The sequence below is a fragment of the Triticum dicoccoides genome, chromosome 5A, assembly GCF_002162155.2.
Source record: "Triticum dicoccoides isolate Atlit2015 ecotype Zavitan chromosome 5A, WEW_v2.0, whole genome shotgun sequence".
Taxonomy (NCBI): Eukaryota; Viridiplantae; Streptophyta; class Magnoliopsida; order Poales; family Poaceae; genus Triticum; species Triticum dicoccoides.
The window spans coordinates 645147766-645163922 of NC_041388.1; the positions used below are offsets into that span (position 1 = coordinate 645147766).

The 16157-nt window shown below is 42.0% G+C and overlaps 1 protein-coding gene across 2 annotated transcripts; it reads right to left on the reverse strand.

The window, feature by feature from the left end:
- Positions 1–951: 951 nt before the first annotated feature.
- On the reverse strand, positions 952–7567 carry LOC119303704 (protein phosphatase 2C 70-like). 2 transcript variants are annotated; one of them, XM_037580843.1, is made up of 13 exons: positions 7413–7567; positions 5064–5229; positions 4754–4924; positions 4477–4652; positions 3869–4027; positions 3280–3420; positions 3152–3213; positions 2877–3012; positions 2226–2320; positions 1877–1992; positions 1672–1801; positions 1534–1588; positions 952–1444 (listed from the first exon to the last, which is right to left on the reverse strand). In XM_037580843.1, the coding sequence occupies exons 1-13, from the start codon at positions 7545–7547 to the stop codon at positions 1304–1306; spliced, it is 1683 nt and encodes a 560-aa protein (XP_037436740.1). In that variant the 5' UTR covers positions 7548–7567; the 3' UTR covers positions 952–1303. The 2 variants fall into 2 exon arrangements, with proteins under 2 accessions (XP_037436740.1, XP_037436741.1); XM_037580844.1 differs by lacking the exon at positions 7413–7567 and adding an exon at positions 5993–6124.
- Between the last annotated feature and the right edge of the window lie 8590 nt (positions 7568–16157).

Below are 16157 nucleotides of genomic sequence, written 5' to 3' on the forward strand. Positions count from 1 at the left end.
AGCACTAGCACTGCTGCTACTGTAGTACATGCATAGAATAGGGAGCTGCGGTTGACTTGCCACACCTATACCGTACAGGTCAACTCCACGCTTATTACTCTCGTTTCCACGCACCGCATGCACCTACTACTACTACTTGTTCTATTAGATACATCCATTTCTACGACAAATAATTTAGAATGAAGGGAGTACTTCCACGCACCGCATGCACCTACTACTACTACTTGTTCTATTAGATACATCCATTTCTACGACAAGTAATTTAGAATGAAGGGAGTACTTCAGTTCAACCAGACCCACCGCATCTCACCACGACTTTTCATCTGCTTCTTTGCTCTTACAAAAAAAAATACAAAACATATTCTGCTGTACAATGAAGAAAAAAAGGATTTAAAGAAATTATAAAAAAAGGATTTTACTACAAATCGGACATCATATAGTTTTAGCATGCAAAATCAAACGTTTTTCAGGCAAATCATGTTGTCAGGATGATGACAGTTTTCTTTAGCAAGCACATCAAATTTTGAAGAAAAAAAACCTGAACATGGCAAGTGCTCTCTCCGTGAAAAAATACAAGAGCATTTTAGATCACTAAAGTAGTGATCTAAGCGCTCTTATATTTTTTTCACGGAGGGAGTATTTAATTTGTCATGCTTGTTAAAGAAAATTGCCATGCTCAGGACAACTTAATTTGCCACAGAAAAAAGCGTTGATTTGCCATGGTTAAAAATCTGACATCAGAAAGTGGGTCTGGTTATCTGGTTTCATAAAAAGAAAAGAAAATAAATGCATTGATTTTAACAGTGCCTTCATATGTATTGGTAATGACAATTATTTCAAGTTAATGCATTCTAGTATAACGTCAACAAGTCGCACTTAATAATGTCTCTTCCACAGAAACAGAGGAATCTGTTGCTGAGCAAGATGGCGGACTGTGCTCACATCCATCTCTACATGCCAAATACATAAGATTCTAGTACTGTATATGAGTATTATCAGGGGAGCCTTTGTCCAAAGCATATATATAATCCCAGGATGCAAAGTTCAACAACATTCCTCTAACACATCGCCTCACAATTTTTACAGGCACAGCCGCACAAAACAGCTCCCCGGGTAATTTGGTTGCAGACAAGAAAAAACTGATGGTTGTATTTGGCCTCTGAAGCAAGGCGCAGACTCTCGAGTGCTGGATAGGAGTCATACCACTGGTAAAAACAATCTAAGAGAAAAAGAACAAAACAATTGGGGCTGAAGCAGCCGAGCGGGGCGGTTTCTCTCTAGACTGAATGAATCAATTGGCAGTTCAGCGACCCGTTCTCATGGCGTCAAAGTCTAAAAATATCACCGATGTGTTGTCCTTCGTCCGCAGATTCCTGGCTTCACTAAGCACATGGTCTGCTACTCCGTCCGCTGAGATTTCTTGGCCCATGTTCCTCTCCTTATACTGCGAACACGGGGCAAAATAAAACTAGCATCACGTGACTACAAAAGAAATATGAGACTAATATGAACAAATGCCGATTGATATCTCACATCGAGGACAAGCTGTGCTGCCTTTTTCGCGGTAATGACATCCCATAAGCCATCGCTGCAGTGGCACAAAGCATGTCAGGCAATGGATGCATCGCATCAGTGAGAATGAGCATTAGCAGATATGGGAATTTGTGTTACCTAGCGATAAGCGCAAAAGCTGAGCATGATTTCGAGATCTGAACTACTGGGCTCACATATGGTTCCTTACTGAACCTTGGATCTTGCTCTTTGAGAAACTTGTCTCCAAGCATCCTGCAAAGATTCAGTCCTGCAGAAATAAAGACAGTAATTTGAGATCATTGTTGGTCAAGTCAGCATCACAATACAAGTAAAGGTAACATACCACATATACGGCTTTCGCCATCTTTCAGGGGATTCCCTAATTTCGCTATCCTCGCTCGTTCTGTGGTACTGACTACTCGATGATCCTCTGTCATCGCAATTGGTTTCCCGTCGACACTGACAGAGAGGTATACATATGATTATAGTGATACAGAGCTTGAGAAATAAAGACACAAGCATGGCCCATGTATGTTTATGCTATCAATTCCTTAAAATAGAATGGAGGCATTAGTTGATTTTGAATTATAAAGGGTAGGGAAATGCAAGTTTCCCACATAACAAGAGAATACTGATTTACTACTTCAAGGAAAATGCTGAAATATTTTTTAGAGATGAATAGATGTTATTACTTCATAATACATGCCGAGTCACCGAGATTAGCGCACTGGGCAAAGCAATCTTTGTTCTGATCAAACCAAATAAGAAGGACAGTTGCTGTACAACCCTGTAAAACATAGACAAACATGAGCCATAAAAGTTCATTGCATCAGATTCCCTAAATAAGGGGTAATTCAAGAAATGGTGAAGTGTATTTCTATGCCTTGTATGTATGTTCACTAATTAAAAAGCCCATTTAGAGCCTAGACATTGCCAACCAAAGTGTTTTAGTCAGATATTTGAAACCCGTGAAATTGGTAAATCTACCCAGGGTCCAAGACTTTCTGAACCAAAGTGTATTTCTGCTACTGATTTACTACTCAAGGGGCACACCAAGGACTTCCAGACCCAAAGTTGCTTTTTTGGTAGATATAGAGAACCAATATGAACATCAAAGGAAGGTTAAAAGATGGAAAACTAGATAACATAATCAGATTGGTAAGATAGGCTCACAAGACATTTAGGATTCCTGAAAGTTTCATCAACCAATTACACCAAACAAATGTGTGGATAAACCTTGACTTGATGTTTTGCATCACATTCATAGACTAGCGAGCAATATGATGAATAGGAACATTGAAAATACTAAAATGCGGGCAAGAAAGCCAGATTAAAAGAAAAACCTCATACTGATGATTGAGTGCAGCTTCCGTCAAGTCAAATGCACACTTAAGAACATCAGAAGCATTGCCGCATGTGAGAACTCTTTCTATTGTTTCCTTCTGAGAAAGAATTTTCGCAACATTCTCTGGAAGAATCCTACACAACAAAGGCAGTTATCAGTTCAACATATAGGTCATCGTATCACCCCAAGTCAAGCATATGATAAAGTAACTCGTACAGGAAAAAAATATATATGATGTGGACTTCAACAAACGGATAGGCACAAAAAATTTACCTGCTGGCAGCTTTTGCAGCCCCATCCCCTCCATGGCCATCAAAAATGGCAAACAGCCCAAACTGTAAAAAAAATTGGAATCAGAATGAATCCAACTCTTTCGAAAATTTATGGCATTATTTCCATACCTGTTGAGCACCAGTAAGAGGATACTGGTAGCAGCTGACATCCTCCATGGGAAGTTTCTTTCCAGTTCGACGGGTTATCATTGCATCAGATACCATACCAACTCCTACTGGCACTTGTTGATTTTGTAGTGAAATTTGAACCTAGCGAGGTAGCATTATTAGAAGATTATTTTCTGTACGAACATGGATTCAGCTAAATAGTCCAATAAATAAAAGAATGATTTGCTTAAATGATAGAGTTCAAATATGATGAAGATTTTTTTTTTCATCTATAGGTTTCAAAATGTTATAAGTTTATAACAGGTAGGCAAGCTTTTTCAACTGAATTGGTAACAAGAAATATAACTGAGCACGCTGACATATCTGTGTATCTGTATACCGTGCCATTTTGAACAGGATATAGTTTGATTTATATGTGCACAAATGCACAGGAGATTCCTATTGAGCAGAAGGATACAGTTTGAATGCTTTGTACACCAAAATATTGGAAGCCTGAACCACCATATGATTAAAATTGTGGGCCCATGGCCACTTGGCCAGTCAACGATTTTTCATGCTAATGATAACAAAAAAAGCAGCCAAGACTTACAGATACTTTTGATGAACTCCCAAGTGTTATAATATCACCATCAGCAAGTTCGGCAGGCGCACTCCAACGCCTAGAACCAACATCAGGATGGGCAACTGCCTGGGAATTCAAGAAGGTTCCATTCAAACTGCCCATATCCACAAGTTCCCATCTGAGTGTCTGCAATATAAGAGTAATGATTTACTGAATGGGGATGGAAGAAGGCTAGCTATATTCACATGTACATATGCATTGTAATGATATGAATTGAATATATTGTGATTTATGAACCAAAGACACCCACTATAATCTGTGATATTCCTTTGTATAATGTGAAATCTGAAAGTGCCCCACGAAATCATATTTACAGCCAACAGAAATGCCCTACATATGTACTGCAGCATCAAGCTAAGAAGAATAGCATCATAACTGACAACAGAAATGGCAGCTGCAAACTCCACAAACAGGTAGCAGAAAATGAAAATTAGAAGCACTAAGAGTTCCAGCAGAAGCAAGCAGACACTCCGGCAATTACATCCACAGATATCCCAATTTTCGAAATAACCTAGGGTTCAATACAGTAGCATGCTGAATGAAGGTGAAAAGATTGGAAAGTATGTGAAACTTACATTTGGATTCCAGTCAATCCGTGCATGCTTTCCTGACACCTCAGAATCCTTTAACACCAAATCGCTTTGAGGAATCCTTCCAAGAGTCATTGGGAGCATGGACGTATTACCTGACTGCAGGTAGCGGTTTATTCCATGAGATGGGCCAGCTATGACCTCCAAGGCTAGGTGGCTTCCTGCACTCCTAGCAAATGATTATACATCATGAGCATATGCATGTATAATATTTGCAACATATGGGCCACTAGGACATCCAGCTAATGAAAGGACGTTTTACCAACTGTAATATCCTTCACAGGAATGCCGCCATTATTATTCTCTCCAGAAGCCCTTCTTGTGTGCTTCGCCTCAGATGCTCGCACACTTGCTTCCGCTGTACGCTTCAGCGTACTTCCTAGATGGAGCTCTTCCGGTGTACCATTTGTAACATCAATCACATGAACTTCTCCTACAAATTTAAATATATATTTACAAATTTATGATGATGGTTAATAGAGAAGCTGAGTACTCCAAAAAACAGCACACAAAATCAAATGTGCTGCTGCTGTATAATACAATGATGAAAGACCGAGTGTAAATATACGCACCTTCAATAGGATGAGATTCAGTGGGATGAGTATGCGTCCTTGGTGAAGTGGTACTCCTATTTGTCCACATTGTAGACTCACCAGCATTATTGCTACCAAGGTTATTGCTTGGGCCCGAGTAGTCATCCAACTTGTCTGATATTAGAGGCCTGTTGATATCGTCGTCCTGCAAGCAAACAGCAATCAGACATACAACCTCCACCTTCCATCTGTGAAAACAAAAATATATTTGCTTTTTCCTGTCCATTACACCCGCTCTGATAATATATGCATATAGGGCCTGTTTGGATTAAGCCCCATTCAGCCGTACCAAATTGTTGGCATGAACAAACGAAAGGCATTACCAAAATATTGATAAGTTGTGGCTGTTTGGTTTGTAGACCATAGTACTTGTCAATTTTTTGGCAAACCATTGATCATTTGGTTTTAAGCCAAATGGCTTGCCAAATATTTGGCAATTTTGATTGGCTTGTGTTTGGTTGGTCCATAATTTGGAATTTGCATGCCAGCCAATAAAACAACATATAGGCGCAAACCAACACTGATACAACTTGATTATTTTCTAGTTCAGACTAAACAAAAAAAGCATGATCTTAAAGAGTATAAAGACACCATAAGTTGCATGGAGTAACTTTGGTCTCCAGCAACATCATGCTAAAAGTTGTGGAATATAAATAGCTAGCATCAATGATCAGCTACTCGACAGAACAGAACACATGTTTGCACCAGACAAAAGATATTCCACAAAATGTTGCTTACTACAAAAAATAAAATAGCCCAGTCATGTTCATATTAGCTACTCCAAAGAATCAGATCTGTGTGAACTACAAACACATAAGACATTGATTTGTTAAACACACACCACATCTAGTATTAGTTACGCACAAGTGCATCTACAGCTAAACGGCCAAGAGTGAGGAAAATCACACCATTGGAAAAGGCAATCTGTATAGGGTTGAGGAGGATTCGGGTGCTGGGCTTTGGATGCAATGTGATTCCATTGATTGAGGGTGGGGGGAGGAAGGCCTTCGGAGCAGAGCAGGTCGATGCCGGACCACTATGGCCGGTGGGACCTGCAGATCTGACAATGGTTTTCTGCTTGGGGCTTGTGGTGTGCGGGCGAGAAGAGGAAGTGGAAAATGACCGTATAAGAGAGGAGACAGTGCGGAGGATTTGGCTGCCAAATCTTTGACGGACAATGTCCACGTCCTCGCTTCGCCCGTGGTTTGGCGAAAATCAGGAGGGGCGCACCTGGTTTGAGCCAAAATTGACGTGGATCCAAACAACCTCCAAAATACGCCAATTTTGGCTCACCCTGGTATTGGTGTCCATCCAAACATACCCATAGTTGCATTACCACAGCCAAAGTTTTTTTCTTCAAGTAAATAAACATCATGTAGGATTAAATGAGAACATAATATCCCATGCTCTTCACAAGAAAGCAAGATAATGGGTTTTTTATAACCCTAGTACAAGTTGTTTGAGTGGATCAAAAGCTAGTTGTACTCATGCCCGACCATATGAGATGCAATGTATCATTCAAATCAACACGAAAATAATTCCATAAAGCATTTAGCTTACTGAGGTAGAAGTGGCTGGTGACAAAAAAGGTCTACAGAAGTAAACAGAATATGACAACAACAAAATGGTCTACTGAGGGTAAGTAAAGGCCAATAATAATGCATTGCGTTGAGAAGCATTCAGTAATGAACATAGTTATAAATGGCGTGCCTAGGCTCTAGGCAATAGCAAAATGCGTAGCACTTAATCTGCGCATAAGCGTGCGATTTAAGCACAAGGCAGTGGCCAACCGCACAATTAACGCCTAGCGCTTTTTAAATAACTACGGTAATGGCTGGTAAGCTTAGAGATGCAAGATGATCATAGTTTGCCCAATTGTCTCCGTTGTACCCAAGTGCGTGGCAGCTGAGCCAATAAACACATCAGCGTGTTAGGTCGATAATCCCAATGGCAAAGGCTAATTTTCCAATCAAACCTCAAAGTTGCTCAAATACCATGTCCTCCGAGTCACCACGGGCCAGTCTAGCGCGGGGAACAGGCATGTTATTGCAGTACCAACATCGCCCCTCGTGCGCTGCAACCAATCTTGCCGAAATGTTCGACGCGACGCAACACCAAGAACGCCCCGCTATCCCAAATCCCTCGAAACCAAATCGCCGACCTAGCGGAGCCCCCCTCGAACTAACCGCGCCATCGAGATTCCCCGCGCGCCCCGGAAACGACGGGGGCAGCCGGCCGCGCGGCCGCCCCCCGCGGCAGATCCGCGCCGTGATCGAGGGGGGGCGGAAGGAACCGAAGGGAGATTTCCAGGGGTGGTGGGGGGCTGACCTGGGAGGACGAGGCAGGCGGGGGCGCGGCGGGGGGCGCGCCCCGGCACCAGCGGCGGCAGGCGTAGACGGCGAGGCCGAGGACGGCGAGCGTGGCGACGGCGGCCCCGCTGACGACGAGGGGGGAAATGGCCATGGGCGGGCGGGGGAGGCCGGTGGCGGTGGCCGCGGACGGGGGCTCTTTTTTTTCTTTCTTTCAATGTTTGCCCCCTTTTCACACGCAGGGGCCGCCTCTGTTTCCTCCCCGCGAGTTGCATCGATTTTTATGGTCTTTTTCACATGTTTTGCGTTTCGTGTCGACGGCGGGGGATTCACCAGAGATTATCTGATGGTGATGGTGATGTCATTTCTGCCAAAAATCAGCGGCAGATTCATTCTTGTGCCGTTATAATCGTGTACTCATAAACATCGTATCTAAAACGTCTTAGTATAAAAGTTTATTATAGAGAGAGTATATCATGTTAGATTTTATATTGCACCATTATAAACGTGTAGTAAACATAGTATCTAAAACGTCTTATAAAAGTTTATGAAGGGAGTATATCATGCTAGATTTCATATTTATGTGTGGTGTCGATGTGTAATCTTTTTTTTAAACAATGACAATATGTAATCTTTGTTATACATGAAATTAATAACATGATAGTCTAGTTGATAGAACAGTAAAGTCTCTATCCCTACTTCTCCGTCTCTTCTCTACTACTTATAAACTGGACATTCCCCTCGATGGTCATCGACATGAGCGCATGGTCGCGGCCCAACCAACGTTCACTTGCCAACTTCAACAAGGGTGTCCCCCATTGATCTATTCTTCCTTGCACATTCGCACAACGGCTTCCTAAAGGCCATTCACGAAACAAAATCGGCGGCACGCATAGCGACAAAAACGCATCTAAGAAAACAATATCAAACCCCAAATCAAATGTTGTGTGTGGCAATCAACGTTTGTGCATGGCAAAATAGCCCCTAAAATGAAAACATGAAAATTTATGAAAAAAATGTTATAAATTGAAGCAACTTTATGTAAATGTACGTGCAAAATTCTGAATATATGCTAGCATTGCAAATTATAGAAACAAAATTTGGTATAACATGGAAAATTAGGAAATTTGGTTCCATAGAACATGACAAATTTTGAAAATGTTTATAATGATCAAATGGAAAATTTAGAAAATTTTGTTTGCTACATCATGGGAAAAAAATAGAAAACCTGTAATTGTCATATGGCAAATTTATGAAAAAATGTTCTCTAGAACATGGAAAATTTAGAAATGCTTGGACCGATCACATGGTAAATTCAGAAAAGTTGTTCCATACAACATGGAAAAATTTAGAACAATCTTAGTAGTCACATGGCAAATTTATGGAAAAAAAATTTAGAACATGGCAAATTGTAAAATGTTTGGACTAGTCACATGTCAATTTTAGGGAAATTATGTTCACTAGAACATGCATCTTAAGTTGTTGCTATGCTATCACTTATGCATGGTCACTTATCCATGATATCATGGCCACTGGATCTATAGTAATCATGGCAAATTTGTGTTAACTTTCTAGGCTGGCAACTTTGTGTTTATCTTAATTCACATCAAAAAAATTGTAACATTTATTTTGATTTTAGTATATGTGGGAGGGAAGGAAGGTTTTAATTTAGTTAAAGATTTTGGTAAGACTGATTTCATTGAGTTAATGTAGAACATGGTTTTGGTAAAGTATCGATTTCGTTTAATTATTTCAAGTTACTATATTTATGTTGGTTAATATTTCGTGAGGCATCGGTTGGGGTTACCAAAAAAATTGGGAACCAAAGGGGGGGGAACTCGGGTAGGAAAAACTGAGAAAGAAGGCGTGACAAGGGAAGCAACTCCTCATTAATAGTAGAGATTTTTATTTTGTGCGGCATCGGTTGGGGTTAAAAAAATATGACACCAAATGAGGGAGGGGAACACGGGGAGGAAAATACCCGTAAGGAGGGGAGGCGACGGAACCAATTCCACTTTAATACCATATTCCAGGAAAAATGAAAACATGGCAACTTATGAATAAAAATGCTATAAATTAAGGCAACTATATGTAAATGTATGTGCTAAATCCTGAAATATGATAGTGCTGCAAATTATAGAAAAATATTAGTATAACATGGAGAATTAAGAAATTTGGCTCTCTATTTTGAAGATGTTCATACTAATCAAATGGAAAATTTAGAAAATGTTTGTTTACTACATCATGGGAAAATTTGGAAATATGTATTTGTCACATGGAAATTTTATGAAAAAATGTTCTCTCCAACATGGAAAAAATTGAAATGTTTGGACTGGTCACATGGTCAATTTAGAAAAGTTTCTTTCATACGTCATGGGAAAACAAACAAACAAACAAACAACAACAAAGCCTTTAGTCCCAAGCAAGTTGGGGTAGGCTAGAGGTGAAACCCATAAGATCTCGCAACCAACTCATGGCTCTGGCACATGGATAGCAAGCTTCCACGCACCCCTGTCCATAGCTAGCTCTTTGTCGATACTCCAATCCTTCAGGTCTCTCTTAACGGACTCCTCCCATGTCAAAATCGGTCGACCCCGCCCTCTCTTGACATTCTCTGCACGCTTTAGCCATCCGCTATGCACTGGAGCTTCTGGAGGCCTGCGCTGAATATGCCCAAACCATCTCAAATGATGTTGGACAAGCTTCTCCACAATTGGTGCTACCCCAACTCTATCTCGTATATCATCATTCCGGACTCGATCCTTCCTCGTGTGGCCACACATCCATCTCAACATACGCATCTCCGCCACACCTAACTGTTGAACATGTCGCCTTTTAGTCGGCCAACACTCCGCGCCATACAACATTGCGGGTCGAACCGCCGTCCTGTAGAACTTGCCTTTTAGCTTTTGTGGCACTCTCTTGTCACAGAGAATGACAGAAGCTTGGCGCCACTTCATCCATCCGGCTTTGATTCGATGGTTCACATCTTCATCAATACCCCCATCCTCCTGCAACATTGACCCCAAATACCGAAAGGTGTCCTTCCGAGGTACCACCTGGCCATCAAGGCTAACCTCCTCCTCCTCACAGCTAGTAGTACTGAAACCGCACATCATGTACTCGGTTTTAGTTCTACTAAGCCTAAACCCTTTCGATTCCAAGGTTTGTCTCCATAACTCTAACTTCCTATTTACCCCCGTCCGACTATCGTCAACTAGCACCACATCATCCGCAAAGAGCATACAGCATGGGATATCTCCTTGTATACCCCTTGTGACCTCATCCATCACCAATGCAAAAAGATAAGGGCTCAAAGCTGACCCCTGATGCAGTCATATCTTAATCGGGAAGTCATCGGTGTCGACATCACTTGTTCGAACACTTGTCACAACATTATTGTACATGTCCTTGATGAGGGTAATGTACTTTGCTGGGACTTTGTGTTTCTCCAAGGCCCACCACATGACTTTGTGTTTCATACGTCATGGGAAAATTTGAAAAAAAAATGTAATAGTCACATGGAAAATTGATGGAAAATTGTTTTACAAAACGTGGCAAATTGTGAAATGTTTGGGCTAGTCATATGGCAATTTTAGGTAAATTTTGTTCACTAGAACATGGACCTTAAGTTGTCACTATGCTATCACTTATGCATGGTCACTTATCCATGAGATCGTGGCCACTGGATCTATATTAATCACGGGGAATTTGTGTTAACTTTTAGGCTGGCAACTTCGTATTTATCTTAATTCACGTCAATTTTTTTTGTGCATCAACTATATGTGTACATATGGCAAATCTTGCAAATGTGGTAGGTTTTATTCATAGGCAATGGCAAGTTTGTATTGGAAGCCATACGACAAGCAGAAAGTATGTGCCATTTCCAAAAATAAAGGTTGGCAGACTTAGTTGACAACTCTGTTTTTAGGATGCATTATTATTATAATATGTCGGCTTAAATTATACCAGGTTACCATGTTTAAGGACAAAGGTTTGCCATGTGATAAAGTTAAATAAAGAAACCAGAAGTCATGTTCCAAAAAAGGGTTTGCCATGTGATAAGAAAAGGTTTTTGGAAATATTTTCCGTGCTACTTTTGCTTACTATACTTAACTAGATGTCATTTCTTAAATTCACTAGGTTATCGTGACGATTCAAAAGACTTGGCATGTGGCAAAGCAGAAGAAAGAAAAGTAATTTTCACCTTAATTGTACCAACTGCAGTGATGATTCAAAAAAATATACTTGCCGTGTGTTATTTACAGAAGTCATGGGGCCGATAACTCACACGCGTCCTGGGCGTGCAGTTTCAACTAGCTACCTAGCCGGATCAAAGCACGGTTAATAGTATAACCAACTGCTAGCTATAACATGTTTTCATCTATAGCAAATGTAATAGCCAACAGGTATACTAGTTAGCTAGTTAGGTACAAGAAAATACTATTCCTCCGTCCCATAATATAAGATTTTTTTTCAAGCTATGTTAGCTTGAAAAATCATCTTATATCATGGGATGGAGGGAGTACTTTATTGGTGTATGACTCACCTTTCATTCTCACAGAGCTTCTTGGAGCCCATGCTACAATCGATTGTAACTCTGCAGCACACTTCTCTTCTCTCTCTTCTAACTCAGCAACAATATAATATTTAAATCCTTATAGCTCACTTACATCACCTTACTATACTTGCTCTTATGCAATGCATTAGAAGTCTTTCTACCTTTTTCAACTAATCCTAATTACCATGCATGCAAAGTGTGAGTCCCATGCATGCAGCTTCTTGCCCCCGGTGGAATCAACAGGGCCACAATTAAATCAGAGGGGAGAGGAATTAATTATTGGGCCCCACAGTTAATTGGGAGGGAGGGAGACTGGACCCCACAATTGAATGGGGAGATTAATTATCGGGCCCATGGCTGCAAATGGGGTCGCAGGATTTTTGGGGTTTGGTCCCCAAAAGGGTTGCGCCTTGCAATGCATGCTCGCATAAGAGTCGTCCGAATCTTAGGAGTTATTGTATAATATGACAAATAGAGAAAATCTATGGAAAACACAAACTTGCCATCCTTGTAACAACAACTTGTTGGAAATATGCCCTAGAGGCAATAATAAATTGATTATTATTATATTTCCTTGTTCATGATAATCGTTTATTATCCATGCTAGAATTGTATTGATAGGAAACTTAGATACATGTGTGGATACATAGACAACACCATGTCCCTAGTAAGCCTCTAGTTGACTAGCTCGTTGATCAATAGATGGTTACGGTTTCCTAACCATGGACATTGGATGTCGTTGATAACGGGATCACATCATTAGGAGAATGATGTGATGGACAAGACCCAATCCTAAGCATAGCACTAGATCGTGTAGTTCATATGCTAAAGCTTTTCTAATGTCAAGTATCATTTCCTTAGACCATGAGATTGTGCAACTCCCGGATACCGCAGGAGTGCTTTGGGTGTGCCAAACGTCACAACGTAACTGGGTGGCTATAAAGGTACTCTACGGGTATCTCCGAAAGTGTCTGTTGGGTTGGCACGAATCGAGACTGGGATTTGTCACTCCGTGTGACGGAGAGGTATCTCTGGGCCCACTCGGTAGGACATCATCATAATGTGCACAATGTGATCAAGGAGTTGATCACGGGATGATGTGTTACGGAACGAGTAAAGAGACTTGCCGGTAACGAGATTGAACCAGGTATCGGGATACCGACGATCGAATCTCTGGCAAGTATCGTACCGATAGACAAAGGGAATTGTATACGGGATTGATTAAGTCCTTGACATCGTGGTTCATCCGATGAGATCATCGTGGAACATGTAGGAGCCAACATGGGTATCCAGATCCCGCTGTTGGTTATTGATCGGAGAACGTCTCGGTCATGTCTGCATGTCTCCCGAACCCGTAGGGTCTACACACTTAAGGTTCGATGACGCTAGGGTTGTAAAGGAAGTTTGTATGTGGTTACCGAATGTTGTTCGGAGTCCCGGATGAGATCCCGGACGTCATGAGGAGTTCCCGAATGGTCCAGAGGTAAAGATTTATATATAGGAAATCCTGTTTCGTCCATCAGGACAAGTTTCGGGGTCATCGGTATTGTACCGGGACCACCGGAAGGGTCCCGGGGGTCCACCGGGTGGGGCCACCTGCCCCGGGGGGCCACATGGGATGTAGGGGGTGCACCTTGGCCTACATGGGCCAAGAGCACCAGCCCCAAGAGGCCCATGCGCCTAGGGTTTCAAGAAAGGAAGAGTCCCACAAGGGGAAGGCACCCCTAGGTGCCTTGGGAGGGAGGGAAACCTCCCTTGGCCGCCGCCCCCCTAGGAGATTGGATCTCCTAGGGCCGGCGCCCCCCCCCCTTGGGCTCCCTATATATAGTAGGGAAGGAGGGCCTCTCAAGACACACCTTTGCCTTTGGTGCAGCCCTCCCCTCTCCCAAGTCCTTCTCCTCTCCCGTGGTGCTTGGCGAAGCCCTGCAGGATTGCCACGCTCCTCCACCACCACCACGCCATTGTGCTGCTGCTGGATGGAGTCTTCCTCAACCTTTCCCTCTCTCCTTGCTGGATCAAGGCATGGGAGACGTCACCGGGCTGTACGTGTGTTGAACGCGGAGGTGCCGTGCGTTCGACACTTGGTCATCGATGATTTGGATCACGACGAGTACGACTCCATCAACCCCGTTCACTTGAACGCTTCCGCTTAGCGATCTACAAGGGTATGTAGATGCACTCTCCTTCCCCTCGTTGCTAGTTTCTCCATAGATAGATCTTGGTGACACGTAGGAAAATTTTGAATTTATGCTACGTTTTCCCACAGTGGCATCATGAGCTAGGTTTATTGCATAGATTCTATGCACGAGTAGAACACAAAGTAGTTGTGGGCGTTGATTTTGTTCAATATGCTTGCCGTTACTAGTCTTATCTTGATTCGGCGGCATCGTGGGATGAAGCGGCCCGGACCAACCTTACACGTACGCTTACGTGAGACCGGTTCCACCGACAAACATGCACTAGTTGCATAAGGTGGCTGGCGGGTGTCTGTCTCTCCCACTTTAGTCGGATCGGATTCGATGAATAGGGTCCTTATGAAGGGTAAATAGCAATTGGCATATCACGTTGTGGTCTTTGCGTAGGTAAGAAACGTTCTTGCTAGAAACCCATAGCAGCCACGTAAAACATGCAAACAACAATTAGAGGACGTCTAACTTGTTTTTGCAGGGTATGCTATGTGATGTGATATGGCCAAAGGATGTGATGAATGATATATGTGATGTATGAGATGATCATGTTCTTGTAATAGGAATCATGACTTGCATGTCGATGAGTATGACAACTGGCAGGAGCCATAGGAGTTGTCTTAATTTATTTATGACCTGCGTGTCAACATAAACGTCATGTAATTACTTTACTTTATTGCTAACCATTAGCTGTAGTAGTAGAAGTAATAGTTGACGAGGCAACTTCAAGAAGACACGATGATGGAGATCATGATGATGGAGATCATGGTGTCATGCCGGTGACAAGATGATCATGGAGCCCCAAGATGGAGATCAAAGGAGCTATATGATATTGGCCATATCATGTCACCATTATTTGATTGCATGTGATGTTTATCATGTTTATACATCTTGTTTACTTAGAACGACGGTAGTAAATAAGATGATCCCTCATAATAATTTCAAGAAAGTGTTCCCCCTAACTGTGCACCGTTGCGACAGTTTGTTGTTTCGAAGCACCACGTGATGATCGGGTGTTAGATTCTTACGTTCACATACAACGGGTGTAAGACAGATTTACACACGCGAAACACTTAGGTTGACTTGACGAGCCTAGTATGTGTACAGACATGGCCTCGGAACACAGAAGACCGAAAGGTCGAGCATGAGTCGTATGGTAGATGCGATCAACATGAAGATGTTCACCGATGATGACTAGTCTGTCTCACGTGATGATCGGACACGGCCTAGTTGACTCGGATCATGTAATCACTTAGATGACTAGAGGGATGTCTATCTGAGTGGGAGTTCATAAGATGAACTTAATTATCCTGAACATAGTCAAAAAGGATTTCGCAAATTATGTCGTAGCTCGCGCTTCAGTTCTACTGTTTAGATATGTTCCTAGAGAAAATTTAGTTGAAAGTTGATAGTAGCAATTATGCGGACTAGGTCCGTTAACTGAGGATTGTCCTCATTGCTTCATAGAAGGCTTATGTCCTTAATGCACCGCTCAGTGTGCTGAACCTCGAACGTCGTCTGTAGATGTTGCGAACATCTGACATACACATTTTGATGACTACATGATAGTTCAGTGCGTAATGCTAAATGGTTTAGAATTGAAGCACCAAAGACGTTTTTGAAATGTCGCGAAACATATGAGATGTTTCGAGGGTTGAAATTGGGATTTCAGGCTAGTGCCCACGTCAAAAGGTATAAGACCTCCGACGATTTTCTTAGCCTATAAACTAAGGGAGAAAAGCTCAATTGTTGAGCTTGTGCTCAGATTGTCTAAGTACAACAATCGCTTGAATCGAGTGGGAGTTGATCTTCCAGATGAAATAGTGATGGTTCTCCGAAGTCATTACCACCAAGCTACTTGAGCTTCGTGATGAACTATAATATATCAGGGACATATATGATGATCCTTGAGATATTCGCGATGTTTGACACCAAAGTAGAAATCAAGAAGGAGCATCAATTGTTGATGGTTGGTGAAACCACTAGTTTCAAGAAGGGCAAGGGCAAGAAGGGATAC